The sequence below is a fragment of the Colletotrichum acutatum genome (assembly GCF_030867785.1).
Source record: "Colletotrichum acutatum strain CBS 112980 chromosome Unknown BDZ83scaffold_125, whole genome shotgun sequence".
Lineage (NCBI taxonomy): Eukaryota > Fungi > Ascomycota > Sordariomycetes > Glomerellales > Glomerellaceae > Colletotrichum > Colletotrichum acutatum.
In genome coordinates, this window is record NW_026849119.1 from 17786 (window position 1) to 34935 (window position 17150).

At 54.0% G+C, this 17150-nt stretch overlaps 6 protein-coding genes across 6 annotated transcripts; 2 read left to right on the forward strand and 4 right to left on the reverse strand.

The window, feature by feature from the left end:
* Positions 1-943: 943 nt before the first annotated feature.
* Positions 944-7739, reverse strand: BDZ83DRAFT_756365 (DNA polymerase family B; the record flags this gene model as incomplete). Its single annotated transcript, XM_060514733.1, has 3 exons — positions 944-6879; positions 6932-7074; positions 7126-7739. 3 exons carry the CDS (start codon positions 7737-7739, stop codon positions 944-946), a joined length of 6693 nt encoding a protein of 2230 aa, XP_060360170.1.
* An 832-nt stretch (positions 7740-8571) lies between these two features.
* Positions 8572-9364, forward strand: BDZ83DRAFT_655892 (uncharacterized protein; the record flags this gene model as incomplete). The annotated part of the gene is made up of 2 exons (XM_060510828.1): positions 8572-8944; positions 9114-9364. 2 exons carry the CDS (start codon positions 8572-8574, stop codon positions 9362-9364), a joined length of 624 nt encoding a protein of 207 aa, XP_060360171.1.
* Positions 9365-9873: 509 nt separating this feature from the next.
* On the reverse strand, positions 9874-10977 carry BDZ83DRAFT_588343 (uncharacterized protein; the record flags this gene model as incomplete). Its single annotated transcript, XM_060506128.1, has 2 exons — positions 9874-10505; positions 10548-10977. 2 exons carry the CDS (start codon positions 10975-10977, stop codon positions 9874-9876), a joined length of 1062 nt encoding a protein of 353 aa, XP_060360172.1.
* Positions 10978-11851: 874 nt separating this feature from the next.
* Positions 11852-13008, reverse strand: BDZ83DRAFT_60054 (aldose 1-epimerase). The gene has a single exon (XM_060507039.1). The coding sequence runs from the start codon at positions 12900-12902 to the stop codon at positions 11874-11876; it is 1029 nt and encodes a 342-aa protein (XP_060360173.1). The 5' UTR covers positions 12903-13008; the 3' UTR covers positions 11852-11873.
* Positions 12927-13670, forward strand: BDZ83DRAFT_60066 (uncharacterized protein). Its single transcript, XM_060507046.1, has one exon. The coding sequence runs from the start codon at positions 13115-13117 to the stop codon at positions 13550-13552; it is 438 nt and encodes a 145-aa protein (XP_060360174.1). The 5' UTR covers positions 12927-13114; the 3' UTR covers positions 13553-13670.
* On the reverse strand, positions 13670-15628 carry BDZ83DRAFT_636031 (uncharacterized protein). Its single transcript, XM_060509224.1, has 2 exons — positions 15054-15628; positions 13670-14967 (listed from the first exon to the last, which is right to left on the reverse strand). The coding sequence occupies exons 1-2, from the start codon at positions 15243-15245 to the stop codon at positions 13885-13887; spliced, it is 1275 nt and encodes a 424-aa protein (XP_060360175.1). The 5' UTR covers positions 15246-15628; the 3' UTR covers positions 13670-13884.
* Between the last annotated feature and the right edge of the window lie 1522 nt (positions 15629-17150).

Genomic DNA, 17150 nt, shown 5'->3' on the forward strand with positions numbered 1-17150 from the left:
CTGGGTATCCCGTCGAGTGCTGCAAGACGTGAGCACAAACTTTTCCCAGATTTCTCCAACTCTGCTCCTAATATTGTTTCTTTAATTCGAGGATATTCCGTTTGGCACGGGCCGATGTCAGTTCATAGGTACGTACTGTATCTATGTCAGCGGTAATAACGAGCTACCTATATGATAGTCCGACCGAGAACCCATTACTTCCATAAACTGAAGACTGAGCATCACTTGCGAGTGGAAGAAGAACTGGAGACGTATGTGTCGAAGTCGACCCGCAACCGATGGGACGAGTGGGATAGGGACGGATGAACACGTGGTTCGCTATTAGTGTTTCAATTTATTCTAGGCACGTAAGTGCGTAAAAAAGCTCTGTCTTTGTGAATATCTATGTACGTGATCACCGTTTAGTAGTGTATGCTACATGTTGCATATGCATATCTCTGTGACTTAATCCTCTACCAGAACCCTTGTACCCGCGCAGAGCTTTTGCTGGTACTCTGAATAAGACGGGTGTCTATGAAGTGACGCCATTCAGTACTCGGTGCGATGGATAAGGTGACCATCCAACTTCATCTCTCAAACCCACCCCAACTTCTCACGCTCTGGACGACTTTTAGATACGAACTTCCATCAAACATTGGCAGTGAACTACACGACAGGCAAGCTGTTCAACCCAGCCATCTTAAATCTCTCATCTGTTGCGCCTATCCACTCACCCTCCAACGCAAACAAGTCATAGTCACAGCCACAAACACGAGGTTTATACCCATATCCTGAATTAAGTATTCGTATTCAAGCGCGTAACCTACGCCCCCAATGATTCCTCAAGAAGGCTATCTACCATATCATCCCTCTCATAAGTCTCACATCCCCATAAACGCCATCAAATGCAGCCCGAACGCGCCTATTCATGCCAATCCCATCTCACCCGTCCCTCCACGAGGCCTTAAAGACCCTTCCTCAACCCCTCCGTAACCTCCAACAACATTCTCAACCCATAAAACTTGGCCACGCTCCAATACACACCCAACCTTCTCACAATATCCGCCCTCTTAACACTCTCAACCCACGTCCCGCTACACGTGCAATGCTCCATAAACTCATTCATCCGCAACGCACCACACTTGCCGCACTTGAGATCCTGCGTAGTCCACTCCACCACAAACGCCTCCACGCTCGCCAACAATGTCTCCTCGATCGCGTTCCGATCATACTCGGCCTCACAAAACGTACACCGCCAAGGCCTCGTCTCCGGTCCCAGCCGCCGCCCGTCGGGCCCAATTTCTGGCAACAGGTCCTCGTCGCGGCAGAAGTCGAGGTCGCGCGCCATGGTGCAGCTGTCGCAGCTGAGCTGGATCACCTTCAGGCTCTCGCTCGGGTTCTGGAAGGCGCCTTCCTTGCTGAACTCGCGCACATCAAACATGGCGAGCAACTCTTTACGCAGCAGGCGTGCTTCGAGGGTGATGTTCTTGTCGAGGGAGAGGACCTGCATCAGGGACTTTACGAGCTCAAGGACGGCGTTGCGCGAGGATAGGTGGGCGAGGTGCGAGCCGGGGAGCTTGGGGAAGGAGTAGTCTTCCGCGAGCTCCGGGTGGAGCAGCTCGCGCTTTTGCAGATTAACGAGGTTGGCAATGTCCTTCTTCAGGGGCTTCTCAAAGACTTTGCCTAGGATGATTTGTCCCTGGGCGCCCTCCGCGAGGGCCTTTTGTGGAATTTGCGTGAGGCGCGGCGTCGAGGAGAAATCTCCGTCTTGAGGACGCTTGAGGTTGTGCATGAGTTGGATGAACTCAATGACCCAGTCCTGAAAGGTCGGCTGCAGGCGGATAGGGAGGAATGTCGCCATTTGCCAGTGCATGACGGTGTCGAGAGTCTGCTGCTCTGCCTCCACCACCTCCTGACAGGCCTTGCCGCCGTAGTTGAACTCATCGTACCACACCAGGTAGTCCCAGTATTCCTTGATCTCAAGGTCGATGAAGTGGAAGAGGGGCTTGCTCTTGATCGACTTAATGATGTACTGGCTGTAAGCGTAGGCAGTTCCGACCTCGGCCTTGGTCGTCTGGAGCAAAAGGCGGTTCGAGTTGGCAAAGATGACCTGAGAGCCGACTCGGCGGAAGTCGGCCATGAGCTGTTGGAAGGCCTTCTTGGACATCATCTGCACGTAATAATGCAGAGCACGGTCGTACAAGAAAGAATCAGGATTCTCGACCCAACGCACCAGGTGCTGAACCATGACATCGGCCATGGTATTGCCCTTGCAGGCCTCCTGCCACCAACTCTTCACCATCTCTCGAAGAACCAGCACACCAGCGTTGGCAAATGTGCCTTCTGACGAGATGACTTCGTCACCGGCCGCGTTACAATCTCCGGCGGGGTTGAAAGAGATGGACTCAGAGCCTTCCAGCTCATTGATCAGAGAGGAAGTAAGTATGGTATTGATGGCCAGGTTTCTGACCTCCAAGTCGATGCAGACCGAGGAGAACGTGCCGGGGTTGTTGATCGACGGCATCTGGACAGTTTCGAGAGGGCCAATAATATCATCTTTCTCGTGACCGGCATGATCGGGACGAGGGCTTGCAGACCACCATAGGACGACATTGTTGTTCTGCAATCTTCTGGCATATGCAATATCGATGAGGAAGCGCGGGTCCTCTCGCTCCAAGTTACACAGAGGAACTTCTCCGTACCGTGCGAGTGTGGTGAGATGCAAGATCCAGGAGCCAAGACCAAGATAGTGTCCAACAAGCCGTCTAGCAACGACTGCTTGCCAGCCCAGTGGCGGCAAAGAGCTGTCCGCAGCGTCGTACTTGAGCGGCAGTACTGGGAACTCGCCGAGAATCGGAACGTCATTGATGAGCATGTTGCGCTGGGATGATTGGATGACCATCATGAGCGGCCGCAGCTCGTCCTTTCTCATCTTCTTCACAACGTCGCTAAGTTCCAAATGTGCCTTTCGCCTCGTCGTGACCTGGGTGATTTTGAAGTTCAGCTTCTCCTGGTATGTAAAGCAATCCTGCCAGTTTGTGCCTTCTGCCTCTTCTCCTCGTCGAGCAAGCAGCTCGGTGTAGATTCGGGAGATGTTGGGGAGGTCCTGGCCCGAGTCTCTACCTTTCTGCAGGATAATTACATGTGCCTCGTCCTTCAGTGTGGAGAAGACACCGAAGATTTGTTTGTCGCCGGCAGTGACGTGCGAGACGTAGATGTATGCCAGAGGCGACGTCTCGAGATAAGTCTTTGCCTTTACGGGACGCTTGAGACCATGTAAATCAAAGCCCTGCTCCAGGCCCTTTCCGAGAACTGCATGTTGCTGTTCGTCAATGGTGCAGAGATTACCCAATTGAAGCACAGCCCTGATGTTCAGCGGCAAATGCTTCTCATACACGCCTTCGACACTGGGGTGGTTAAACAGTAGCGAGAACTTGTCGGCCTCATTGAAGTAGACATCCTCGGGAACCGTCAGCTTGAAGAGGTGGACGGAAGAGTGACCATTGGGAAGCGTGTGGTTGACCTGCTCGACCTCACAGCCGGGGATATCAACGTCGGGCATTTCGCCACTTCTCAAGTTCAAGAACACTTGTCGCGGCACCTTAATCTTGAGCGAGTGGATCTTGGCATCAATGAGGACGTGAGCGTTGACGATACCCGGGGTCTCCGTAGGCTTGAGATGTAGCAGCTGCCAGTTGCTCATGTAGGTCATGTGGGCTTGCTTCATGAACGTGTTTTGAATGTTGTTCTGGTTGTTGCCGCGTCGGTCTCCGAACAGCTGTCGTCTTCGAATGCGTGCCTGCTTCTGAATCTTCCACTTTTGCTTCTGGTATTGCAAGAAGCCGATGTAGTCGTCTGAAGGCGAGGGCATAACCTTGGGCAGTGCGGCAAAGGGATCAGCGGTCTCAGCTGCCTCGGGAGACTTTCTCTTCTGGGCAGTGGGCTGCGAAGCGGCTACCACAGACGTCACCAGCTTTGGCTTGAGTAGCTGTGTGCCAAAGTCCTCCATGTCGGTTGCGGACCGACCGTTGCGGTTGGTGATGTCTTCCAGTGGTCCCTTGGTGAAGAGATCGGTGAGCTTCTTCTGCTTCATCTTATCGTCCTTGATGTTGATCCTGCGCTGCAGCCAGTCGGGGTGAGCCACACGAGGAACCGGGTTTCTGACTTTCTGGAGCGCAGCAGGGATGGTGATGAGCTTCTGGATGACGGAACCCAGACGCTCCAAGTAGTAGTCCCAGTCCAATAGAGCTCTCGGGTCAGTGTCAGCAGGCTCCTCCTTCAGCCACTTCTTGAGGTAGAAACGCTTCGTCGTCTGTTCGGCAGAGAAGATGGCAACCGGGATAGCTCGCTCGGTGACGGGCGCATTCTTGGGTCTGGCGCAGATAATGAACTTGCAGTTCAGACCCTTGTCCTTGACCATTTGTTCACCCAAAAAGTCTGCCAAACGCTTCGCCGTGGTGATGGACGTTGACTTTTGCGAACCGTACTCCTCTAAGGTCTTGGACATGCTTCTGTTCTCCGAAATAAGCTCCATGAGTTCCTCGTCCGCCAGCGTTGCACCTTTGCTGTGCAATACATCAAGCCACTGGTTGGCAACCTTAGCAACGGCAGCATAGCACTCGGCGAGAGTTTCTCCCTCCAGGAAGAACTTGAAAATTTGCTGCTGGAAGATCTTGATGAGTTTCAGCTCACCTCTACGCTTCACTTCGAAACCCTTCAACTCGGCCAAACTGCCGTCGTCGTTGAAGACTGCATAACGCTTCTTCAAATTCTTGTCCTCTTCCTTGGAAGTGGGCAAGACCATGGCCTTGTAAGGACCATCGACTTCGAAGAAGATGGAGTTGTCGCTGTGCGTCTCGTACTTGAGAGTCTTGGGGTCTGTGAGCGTCTGGTACTGGTGGTTGGTGAACTTGGCGTGAACCAAATGGTTCAACATGGTACAAGGGTACGAGATGGTGACCTTCTTGCCCCCCTTGGTCTTGAAGGCGAAGTTTTCCGGGAACGTGGCGGGAAGCATACACCAGATACCATCGGTATCCAATTCCAAGGGACGACCCAATCGCTCAACGAGCGATCTGGCCAGCTGAATGATCGTCGCTCCCGTCAGACACGTAACACCAGCCATTTCCATCGAATACCATCTGGAACCCTTTCTCATGACATAACCATAGAAGGAGTTCAAAATAACCTTATGGGCAAGTTGCAGCGAATCGAATAGAATAATCATCTTCTTCGCCGCATCAACTTCGCTGGAGGTTGCGCCAGAGGATTTGAGAGCCTCCGTCTTACCCTTCCAGACTTTGGCTTTACCCTTGTAATCGTATCGACGATCACGGAAATCTCGTACGGTGTTGATGTAGAACGGGTTCTCTCGCTGGCAGATGATGGCCTCTTTGACAGTCGTCGTCGAGTCGTGGATCTTGTGGTAGACCTTTTGCGAGAAGATCTGCAACCGCTTCCGTAGGAGAGCCGTCTGCTCGTCGGGCGACAAATCCTGAAACGTCCGCTGGGGCGAATTCGGCCACTTGCCAGGGAACTTTTCATTCTCCAGAGCATTCCTGATCATGTTGTATTCGTCGCGCTTCGCCGGCAAGTATTCACCTCTCCATGCCCATGGCATGCGTCTGTCGCACGTCTTGCCGGGTCGGTTAAAGTCGCATGCCGCACAGTCTGACTCTTGAATCATAGAGTCTGGTTGCAAACGATTTGTGGTCATGATGTTGGGGTACATGGACGCAACATCGAGATGGTAGATCAGGGGTCGCTCGCTCCGATTCGGTGTCTCCTTCAATGCGCGCAACCGGGAAGCGATTTGCTCCCTGATCTCGTCGTAGTTCTCAATATCGTCCATGGACTTCTTTTCCTCCACCGTGATACTGAATTTGAGCGCGGCGTCCAAGTCGTTCAACAGCTCATCGACTGCCCCCGTATCAACTGCGAAATTGACGGGAATATCGGCGCGGAAGACACCTGCTTCAATACTTTCGACGTGGCCACCGACATACGTCTCTGAGTCAAGCAAGTGCCCTTCGTAAAACGCTTCTCTCGGCGATACGTGCTTGTTTGGTAATACAATCTCTTGTTGGTAGGCTTGCACCATCAACAACATCTCGCAAAGGGTACCGGTACCCTTTCGTAACGTGTCGTCACCACCAAGCGGCAGAATCGTGCAGAGAGAGAAGATGAAGGGGTGGACGTATTTCATGTATAGGTAGTACGTCGCTACAGCATCGGACACTGAGTACTCGGCCAGGGTCTGGGGGCGTTCTTGGGCGTAAGGCGTCATGAGTTCGGGATCGAGCTCGTCGGGATCGTAACCGAGCTTGGCGACGGTAACAGCTTTCAGGCCTCGGGATCCCTGAGGCAAGTAGGAGTCTCGATTCACCCAGTGGAAACAATCCATGTGAACGCTGTAGCTGCACTTGTACTGGTCCTCGCTGTCCTTCTTCCATCCAATCTCCTGGTACATGTCGATGCCGTTGATGCTAGCTCGGGCGTCGACAAAGGGCCAATCGAAAAAGTCACCGTTGTATGTCGCGATGACTGTCGGCCTCGCCTCCTTGATGTGCAGGAAGAACCTCTCCAGCACGGCCTTCTCGTCCGGTTCGTTGAAAATCATAAAGGGTCCTGGGTATTCCGGTTTGGGGGTGTAGTCAAAGTCGCCAATATCCTCGGAAATGATTTCTCTGTTCGTGATCAGGAACCCCTGCCCGTCAATCATGTACGAAATCATCATGACCTGGTCGATGGCGGCGTCGGGGAATTTGAGGGGCAGTTTCGTCGTCTCGATATCGTAGGCCATGACTACCGGGTCTGCCATGGCGAGTCGGTCCTCGTTGGTTGTGACTTTTGTGACGCCGTGCTTGACGTCGATGAAGTACCATTTTCCCACCCGGATATCTGTCGAGGGGTTAGCCGCGACCGCTTCCAAGCTCCGAGGACCCAAACCTACCCATATCTATCATTACTCTTACATGGTACGGTACGTCGTACTCTCTAATATCGACAATAAAGTCGCTGGCGTCGGCAAAAGAAGCATTCGTTCGTCTATCGTCATCTCGTGAATCGTCAAAAAGGTCAAAGTCGCCATTCATCCTGTGCAGCGCGTCAGTCAACGAAATCACCCAATATCGCACGAAAGCTTACGTTGAAACCTCTGCATATGCGTCCAAAGCATCCACATTCTTCCTGTTCTTCGCCGCAATAGGCATAATATCCTTCCTCGCCGCCATCAAATCCGCCACATTGGCAAACCTCAGCTCCAGAAACGTGCGGCGGTACCCCAGCAGGTGATTCGGCATCTTCAAATCCTCCTTATCCACCCTCTTGATCGTCTTGACGACGCCGCCGCCGGGCACGCGCTTCAACCACTCCTCGACCTCGCTCTCGCGGCCCTTTTTCACAGCGATCAGGAAATACGGGTCGTACTCGACCGTCGCCTTAAAGTGCGCGCCGTCGTCCTCGATGAAGTAGCAGTCGAGCGCCGCCCGCCCGTTGGGGTTCCGGTCGTCCTCGACCGAGGTGGGCTGCACGTTGACGAGCCAGCCCTCCTTGCGCTTGCCGCCCTCGTAGCGGGCGAAGCCCATGTTCTCGTCGATTTGGTGCGCTAGCCGGGTGCGCTCCCACTTCTCGTCGGCCGAGGTGGCCTCGTTGCGGCCCGAGGCGGCGAAGGTGCGCGTCGTTCGTGAGGGGCCGTGGTAGGCTTGCTTGCCGCCGCGGCGGTAGCCCTTTTGCGGGCGCCGCAGGCTCGTGTTGGGCATTGTGGGTGGTTGTTGCGTGGTTAAGAGGTTTGGTGGGAGGAAAGGTTTCGAGGTGTCTTGTTGATCGGTGTAGATCTCCGTCGAGGGACTCTAGGTAAAGAAGGTCTCTCGAGGAAATCGCAGCCTCTATGGAGTCATGAGACAAGACCACAGAGACGAACGTCTAGGTTTGTAGCAGTGGGGAAGACTTGACAATGAGAGACTGGTGGTGGGTATCAAGAAGGCTCTCTCTCTATCTCTGTCAAGACCAACAAATAAAGGGAAGCCTGTCTTGGTGACGAAAAACCCATGAACAACCGAGAGAAAACGGGATATTGACGATCCTAGGAATAGGAATTGGACGAGTGGGAGAGTGGGATTTGTCACTCTTGTGTTCGAGAACCAGAGAGCATTGAGCTTTTGCGCTTCGGGGACGAGAGTGGAGGGCCACTATCCAATTACTCGTTGTCCAGGGCAAAAAGGATGGTACCAAAGACGCGTCTTCCCCGTCGCGACTTTACGCGAAATCTGCACGTTCTGCAGGCCAGAACAGGAGACCGGGGACCCACTTCAATTAAGCCTGCGCGACAACTGCGCAGCGCACTTCATCCTGCAGGGGAACTTAAACGCAGGGGCACGGACCATGGACACCGGCCCAGCAACGAACCGTCGACGGGGGGGAGTGGAGGTCCAAATTCGGTGGACGTCATCTCAGGCCACGGGCAGACTTTAAGAGAGAGCTTTACCGGAGGACGGACCGAAAGTCGAAGAATCGGGATTCACAAGAACCAGCATCGGATGCGCCCAATCTCAGTCACACACTAGACAAATAAGAGCTAGACTTTTGCACATAATGGCAGACTCACCAGACAACATCCCGGGCCCCAAGAAGGAAGGGCAGAAACTATACCTCTGGTCCCGTTCAAGCCAAGGGCCAGTCGGGGAGGGAGCTCCGGGTTCAACACCTACCACAGCATCACCAACTTCACCACCATCACCACCGGAGCAAGCGTCCGATCCCAAGCTCAACCCGACCGACTTCCAGAGAAACTTCCCGACGCAGGACGGCGCCGCCGCACCGGGGTATCCGTCCATTGGCGAGGCCGTCAAGACCATCAAGTCGGACGACTTCCTCTCCGTCACGCAGACGCCATGCGCGCGGGACGGGTTCCTGACTGGTATCGCTAGCGGTGCTGGTGTAGGAGGATTCAGATATGTCTTTGGAGGTAAATCTTCTCCTTTTCTTCCTATTCTACCTTGTCTCAATATGAGAATTTCCCTTTCACATCACCTTACCTTCACACCTATACTCACACTCATCCACCTGCCCCCTTTTCGTGCACTACACTCATACACATTCAGGATGAGAGCAAAACCACTAAACCCTTCAACCAGGCTCACCCATCAAGGCCGCAAACTGGGCCGTAGGCAGCTTCCTCATCGGCTGCATCGGCTCCTATGAGTACTGCCAGATGAAGCGGCGGCAGGAGCGCGTCAAGATGAAGCGCACCGTCGAGGTCTACCAGGAGACCATGATCGACAAGCGCCGCCGCGAGATTGAGCAACTCAAGCAGCAGGCCGAGCAGAGAAAGGCCGAGGAGGAGGCAAAGGCCGCCAGCCAGAAGTCTTGGTACAAGTTCTGGTGAAAGGAACTCGTTCGTGGTGGAGAGAAAGAAAAGGCCGGCATTCTCTATGGGATCTTTTTGTCAAACCATGCCTTGTATGAATAATACTTCACAAAGGCGGAAGAGAAGGGCATCTGCGAGTGGCTTTGGCCCGCGATGCACATGTGTTGAAATAACTGTATCATCATCCATTCGATTTGGGGGTATAAAAGAAAGACTATTTGTATCATTTCATCCATTCTCCCTTGTTACCCCATTTCCTATAATTCCTGTCGCAGTCTTTGCTGCGTGATGTGGAGGGGATATCGTGCTGGTCATCATCCAAGTGATGAACCGCAATCCAGAAAAAAGTCCATTCGTAAATAGACGCACCCATGTGGTTCATAAACGCCCCCTATCCCTAACGCCATACGAAGCCTTCCGTGGCCATTTCTTCAGCCTGGGCCATACCAAAGTCAAATGACAAGGCCCAATGATACCAGGCCTCATCACAAAAAGTTTCGCTGCTTGCACCCATTATGTAACTGTCCTTAGACGTTCGTCACAACTGTGCTGGCTTCCGATTCGGTGAAGCGCACCTTCCGCACGCCGCCGCTGGTGCCGCCAGCAGAAGGCTTAGAAGGAAGACCAGCACCGCTCCCTCGTCTCCGCTGACTTCTCCTAGCCCTCGCCTCGCTCTCCTCCCTCTTCTTGTACTCGGCCAGCTGCAGGCGGCGCTTTTGTGTTCGCGCATATGCCATCGCAGCTGTAGGCATGAACCCAACCCCGTTGATGCCCGTGCCATCGTCGTCCTTGTCTTCTGGGTCGTAAATCGTAATCTCTTCCTCCTTCCAGGTAAGCGCGGCCCTGACCGGGTCCACAATCGTCTTCATCTCCTGGTCTTCTTGCTGTTGCTGCGGTCCAGCAATGGCAGATGCTGCGTTGGTGGGGTTGGTCTTGCTTGTCCCCTTGCGACCCTTTAGCGGTGGTGTACCAGCTCGTCTCCGTCCTCGTACTTTTGGATCTTGTAATTTGTCGATCGAAGGATGCGAGCGCTGTTGTTGTGCGCTCGCGGGCAGTATTGCAGCGGTAGCACTGGGAGCGTCTTCTTCGGTAAGGTTCGATTTCGGGGTAGGCACCGGATCGCTCTTGACCTCGGGGTCCGGAATGACGACCAGTGCATCTGTGGCCGTTGTAGTAATAGCGGTAGCGGTAGCGGCGGCACTGTTGTCGCCCTCAACGTCCGTCATCTCCAGCTCAAGAACCTTGACTCTCTTGCGGCTCGCAAAGGGGTCGTCGTCAGAATATCCGTACCCGCTACTGTTCTTGTGCTCGTCGCGCGTCGGGTCATATGCGGCGCTGCCGTGTGCGTAAAGACCCTGGGGTCCAGCAGCAGCAGCAGCAGCGGAGGCTCGGTTCTGTTGCTGGGCTACCCCGCCCCCACCACTATTCCCAACCAACGCCAGACCACGAAACTTGTGAACGACCTTGCTGTGCGGGCTTGCGCTCCCGTCCTCTGCGTCGCTGCTCTTGGGATGGTCGGCGGGCAGCTGGAAGGAGAATTTGGAGGTTGTGTATATCGGCGACACCGGCGGGGCGTCCTCGTCCCTCTTGCGCTTCGGCGTCGTCGTCGGGGTTGGGAAGGGTTCAGCCATGGTTGTTCTGTGTGTGGTAAGGTATACTGTGCAGGTAGCGCCGCACCTAGGCGGTTGATAGGTAGTGTGGGTTGATTTAGGGAGGTATCTGACTCGTTCGGGGTATCGTTGGCAAATAGGAATGAGTCGGACGATGCAATAAGGCGAAGAACCGCAATTGTTGGCTGGTAAGATATTGTCTTGGTTAGGTAAGTGAAGTTGTAAGTTTGAATCCTCGAGGATATTGGGTATCGTGAATCAGTGGCGGTCAAGAAGATTTAAGCAAGTGACCAAGGTAAGAAAGGGTAAAGTACGGTGAGGTAGTTGTTGAAGAGAAAGGCTCTAACTTGGTCAAGTGATGGAATACTTTTAGTCGTGGGAGGCAGATCCGGCAGTTACCCTTTGGATCTGGGCTGGTCCTTCCTTTCCTCAGTACGGAGTACAAACTTGCAAAATGCCCACCAAATGACCGTTGCGTAGGCGCGATAAGCTAAACACACCACGCTAAAATAAAGCTAGAGCCCCTCGGTGAGCTGCGTACGCCGTCTACGCCGTGTGAACATCTCACCTCTTTTGTCTTCGTCTCATCTTTTGTGATCCCCCAGCTTCGTCAGAAGATTCAGCCAAATCGGGTCATTTCCATCCCACACGGATGCTGCTGGCTGACATATACCCCCAGACGCCCAAAGCTAGAAGAGCTGCTCAGAAGTGCCGCACACACTGGACAATGCAGTCTTTCAGTGCCATACATCAGGATGACGAAGCTGCCAGGTTGCGAGAGATGCTCACCGACTTACAATGTCAAAGTCAAGTCAAACCACTGAGCAGACTCCAAATACGGGCGCGTTCATTGTCCATTCTAGGTACTCATTGATATCATATCCACCCCTCAGAACCAAAAACTTCCAGAGTACTCTCTACTCGCTCCAAGCCTTGTACACAATCCGAGTGCCATACGTCTCCCCCTTCTTCAACAACATCTGGCCCTTCCACTCGTCCACATTAATCGCATTCACCCACCGACTCGGCTCAACACAGAACCCGCTCCTCTTGCCCCGCGCCGCAACCCCTCCCACGGCGGGGACAGCAATCCCCTCGCCCGTGTAAAACTGGAACGCCGGCTCCGTGCTGAGAACCTCGAGGTTGACCCCGTTCTTGGGGTGCTTCGCGTGCACGTGCAGCTTCAGCGGCGCCTGGCGCGTATCAATCGGTACCGCGCCAGCCTCCTTCTCCTCGACAACGACAAAACAGTCGTCTACCGCAGGCGCCTCGACGCCGAGCTCAAACGGCTTACCGCCCTCGATGCCCGGGAAAGGCGCGGGTCCACCGGTGGGGATACCATCCTCGCGGGGCAAGTACGCGTTCGTCGCCAGCGTCGCGACGGTGCCGGCAAAGGTCTCGTCGCCCGTGAGGTTAAAGTACGAGTGGTTCGTCATGTTAATCGCCGTCTCCTCAGCGCCGTCCACAAGCTGCGCCTCGTACTCCATGCCCAGCACCGAGACCTCCTTGCCATCCACCTGCTGCGTGCCGGCCGTGTAGATGACCTTCACCTGGACCTTTCCGGGGAACCCTTCGTCGCCGTCCTCGCTGGTGAGCGAGAACTCGACGCTCTCCCCACCCTTAAGGCCCTCGATGCCCGGGATCTCACGGACGCCGACGGGCTTGGGGCCCTCCCAGACCTTGGAACTCCAGGGCTTGGCGCCGCCGTGCAGGTTGTTGTTGCCGTCGTTGGCGGCGAGCTTGTACGTCTTGCCCCCGTTGAGAGACTTGATCTGCGCTGAGGCGAGGCGGTTCGCGACGCGGCCGACGGTGACGCCAAAGTAGGGCGAGTTGTGTTTCTCGTAGAGATCCTGGGTCGGGAAGCCCTGGACAATGTTGACGCCCTTGACCTTGAAGGACTGCAGGATGGCGCCCAGGGGCAAGAACTCGAAGGTGGCGTCTGACATTGTGAGAAAGGATGATATGTGGCCTTTTTGGGAAACGGGCTTGGTGACGGGGATAGGTAATCGATCGAAGTGTTGAATCACGGAATTCGCGATTCAAGGTGAGAAAGCTACGACAGAGACCTGAAATCACGCAGAGCTGTATTTCTAGCAAGGGGAAAGCGACCCTTTATGGAGTGCGACAAGAGTCCCATCACTGGTTGACATGGCGAAACATGCAATTCAGGCTATTATTGCTTGTATCTGCGCTTGTTGGCCGATGTAGTGGGGTGTTTGGACGAGGATGGCCGATGGAGGAGGGGGGGAAACAGTTGAAGAGAAATGACGGCGTCTGCGGGGACGCACGCCCGCGGCGGGGTAAATTGGAGACACAAGAGACGTCTAGTATTCGTACGGACCACCTGGCGGGGAAGCTTTCCCCTCTGTTTGGCCGGTGCTCTCACTCCTCAACACCGAACCGGGAGGTTCCCAGCCCCATTTCGTGCGGCCATGCTCTTGTCTTACTGGCGCGTCTAAAACAACACGAGCAGCTTTGCGCCTTGTCTTCGCGTCTCCGGCTTTTTGGGGAAATGGATGGATCCAAAGTTGCCAAGTTCCCAGAGGACCAGAGGGGTGCTGGCGGATGGCGGATACGGAGTACTGACACCAGTTAACTTGAGAGGCCCGCTTGAGCTGGAGAAGAAACTAAGACTCAAGTAAGGATTTGCTTCCATCCGCGAGCTGTGAGTGGGTAGAATAAGTTGTCAATTGTCCCGAATTCGTGAGAAACCCACCGTGGTCCAAAAATTAGTGCATTAAGATCGTGTACAGCCTTTTGGTGGCCCCTCGTCCTCTTCGGGCGACACTCCGCGATGTAGCGCCACAAAAAAAACCAGAGACCTCATGCTTTCAAGGTACATATGTTATACAACCAGCAAAAAGCACACTCATATGTATGATGGTCCGCCAACACATGATACAATGTCCCATCACACTATTCGTTACATCAGTCTGATTCTTCGTCGTCGTCGCCGAGGAACGCCAGGTCCGCTCGCGCCTTGCCTCGTGCCCGCGACGGGATGTGTGACCCCTCATCCTCATCATCTTCGTCGTCGTCGTCTTTGACGTTCTCGTCGTCAGAAACATCATCCTTCACAGCCTTCTTGGGGGCTGGTTGGCCACGCGCTTTGCTTCGAGATGATCTGCCTTCTGCGCCCCAGTTGGCATTCATCTCCTGAACTGCTTCCAAGTCCGCCTCCAACTCTCTGCGCTCCTTGATCTCTTTTGCCTTGGCTTCTGAAAACCGACCATCCATTCCGATATCTTTGAGCATGCCTCTTAAGTGCCTCATCTTGGCCTTGGTATCGTCTCCGTATTGCTTCAACTCGAAGCCCCAGATCTTGCGAATACCACACTTGACCAAATGGGACTGTAGCTTTTTGATTTCCGCATCGTCAGGGTTCTCTGGGGCTGCCGGTGCCTTCTTTTGCTTGGGTGCCTTGGCCTTGGTTTTACTGCCCGCCCCGGCTTCCTTCTTCTTACGTTTCGGTTTGGGTGGCTCGTCTATGACGTCCGATAGCTCGCTGGTCGTGTCGTCTGCTGGATCCTCGGCCTTCTTGTCAGCTGAAGCTTCAGGCTGCTTCTCGGTTGACTCGTCATCCTTTTTTGCCTCAACCTTCTCGTCTTGTGACTTTTCTTCCTTATCCTCAACCTTGTCGTCCTCGCTGTCAGGCGGGGAGCTCAAGGCATCTGAACCACTCTCTTCAGCCTTGCTCGCACGTCCGTTGGTGGGTTTAGACGCCTTCGGCTTGGCAGGGCTCGCTTCGTCAGACTCGGAGTCGATGACAGGAGTTTCCTCCTTCTTCTTCCGCGGGGCTGCTTTCTTCTTCGGCTTCGGCTGTGGCTTCTCTTCCTCGGAGGCGCTCGCCTCGGATTCCTCTACTTTGGCAGAGGCGCGCTTTCTGCGCTTGGCAGGCGGTGATTTTTCGGCTGCTTGACGCTTGCCAGACTTCTTTGGCTTCGCATCCTCTTCGTCTTCCGGAGGCCCGACGTCTGCATCGGGGTCTGCATTGCCCTCCACGAGGTCGGTCTAGTATGATGTCAGAAAGACATGCTCCGACACTGCCGGCGGTATTCGTGCCCGTGCCAGTGTCAGGGAGGGGTTTGAGTAATTACGGCGAGCTCCTTGATGAGCTTTTTGCTCTTGTCCTTCCATTTTCCCGAAGAAAGCAAATCATCTTCGAGTTCAAGGTCTGATTCGACGCGCCTTCGGATCGAGTTCACGTTGAGGTTATCGATATCCGTCTTGAAGACTTCGCGAACTTTCGCGAGGATCGTCGCCTCAATCTCCTTGTCTGAGGGAGCCATGCTTGAAGTATTCGCCGGGATAGGATGGGTTAATTCAATGGAGCAATTGAACGTTGATGCCGTCGTGAAATACAATTACATTTCCATATGGCACCTGGCGCGAAATGGGGTAGAATGCAGGAGCTTTGGGGCTCTGTCGCGCAGGAAGTCGCGTCGAGGGACGGTGTCTGAGCGCAGCAGGTGGACGGCGACGCGGGCAGGCGCAAATCAAGCGCAACCGGGGTAAGCTGCAACTGGTTCGACCGGAGTGGGGCGGCAGTCATCCGACGTCAATATCGGGCCTGGTCCGAGCTTTTTTACATATGTAGAAGGGAGGATGCAACGGCGCCGCGAGGAAGGAAAGATGGCAGCATCCTTTCATGCGCATGGTTGGGTGAATCCTTTATTGATATAACGTGACAATAAGTTCTCAGCGATTGGACTACATACCGTCCCAATTCTCTTTGGAACCTCAGTTGGGTATGAAAAATGGCGTGTATTCAAAAGCAGACTTGCTTTACTTGATCTGCGACGTTGAGTGAAATGGTGTAGATAGTGCTGAGGATTGGTCTCGAAAGCAGCTTGATTATTTGGCGCAAGGTAGTGAAAAGCTGGCCCAGGCAACAGCGCGACTTTAGGCAAGGTAAGGTAGCCCTCAATGCTGCCGTATGTGCTATCTCCATGATACATATTTCGATCCGTTATTGGTATGCAAGTTCGGATCCGAAATGGTTTCAAACTGGCTCAAGTCGGCCCGGAGACTAATACAGCCAGTCAACATCGCAAACTTGGACTTGCGGGTGTCAGGACATTTTGGTCCGAAAGTTATGGGGCCATCGATGTCAGTCTGCGGTAGCCAAACGGGGAGCCTGGTCGACCTTGTGGGTTGGATGATTGGACTGGATCGTTCTCTGGGCATCTAGTGTATGTCATTGGGTACGAGATGGTCGAAACGCCCAGCAGTCGGGGCCAAAGCTCCTGCGCAACTACAATGACAGAGGGTAAGCATGTTGATGATGATGCTAGATAATATTTGATCCTAGGATGGTGACAGCACATTTACGATGCGGGACCGATCACACTTCATGTGCACCCAGCTGTAAATGCGAAGCCCTAGCTTCAAAATCCTCGGGATTAAGCATTACATAGCAGAACATCGACCTATTAGCGAACAGATGCAAGGTACTCTTTTCTCCAAAGAGCAAGGAAGCAGCTGGAGCAGCGCAGTTGAGCGGAATAGGGGGGAAAGAGGGCTCTTGTGTGGCAGCGAAAGGCTCATATTGTCGCCGGCAAGCCACCCGAAGCCTGGAGGCTCGATCTGCAGGATAGACCGGATGTCTTTAAGATGGGTGGATGCAGGGAAATTTTCAAGATACATCGTGAACATTCTCTCCTCTACCGCCGATAAAATACCCACATCTCGGCGCCGGATTCTCCACCGCCTGGCGGAAGGTGCCCAGGTCTCGTGTACATCTACTTAGCGCCCCAAGCTCTGGATGTCTTTGGGCTTGTTCGGCGAGAGAAAGGGATGGCAGAAAACGCAGGTGAGGTAGATTCGGCTGGACGGGCCTGTTGGAAAAACATCGCTCATGTTGCCCCCCGGTGAGATTGTCTATTTGTCCGCCCAGAAAGACTGTAGTAGGAGAGACGGCCTGTAATTAGAGAGAGGTTGGAGGGGTGGCAGAGAAAAGAGTGACAGGGCCGGGAATTCCTCGCAATGATTTGACATGGATCTCTACCCAGAATTACGTAGATGGCACGGCACCAGGTATCTGTACGAAGTACCAGCGGTGCCCAAGTTCCAACATCATACTCTGTACATTGCTCTCTGGTAGGCATGCTCCGGCTTCTACCTCACTTCAATCCAATATGTCATTGGATGCCTATCTTGGGTAGCCACGTTTCGTCTGCCGCGTTTGGTGCTCT

Excerpts from the sequence above, each read along its gene's own strand:
- BDZ83DRAFT_60054 (XM_060507039.1), bottom strand. The coding sequence starts at position 12,902 with ATGTCAGACGCCACCTTCGAGTTCTTGCCCCTGGGCGCCATCCTGCAG.
- BDZ83DRAFT_60066 (XM_060507046.1), top strand. The coding sequence starts at position 13,115 with ATGCAATTCAGGCTATTATTGCTTGTATCTGCGCTTGTTGGCCGATGT.
- BDZ83DRAFT_636031 (XM_060509224.1), bottom strand. The coding sequence starts at position 15,245 with ATGGCTCCCTCAGACAAGGAGATTGAGGCGACGATCCTCGCGAAAGTT. Across the intron at positions 14,968-15,053 it reads AGCTCATCAAGGAGCTCGCC|ACCGACCTCGTGGAGGGCAA; the intron begins GTAATTACTCAA and ends ACATCATACTAG.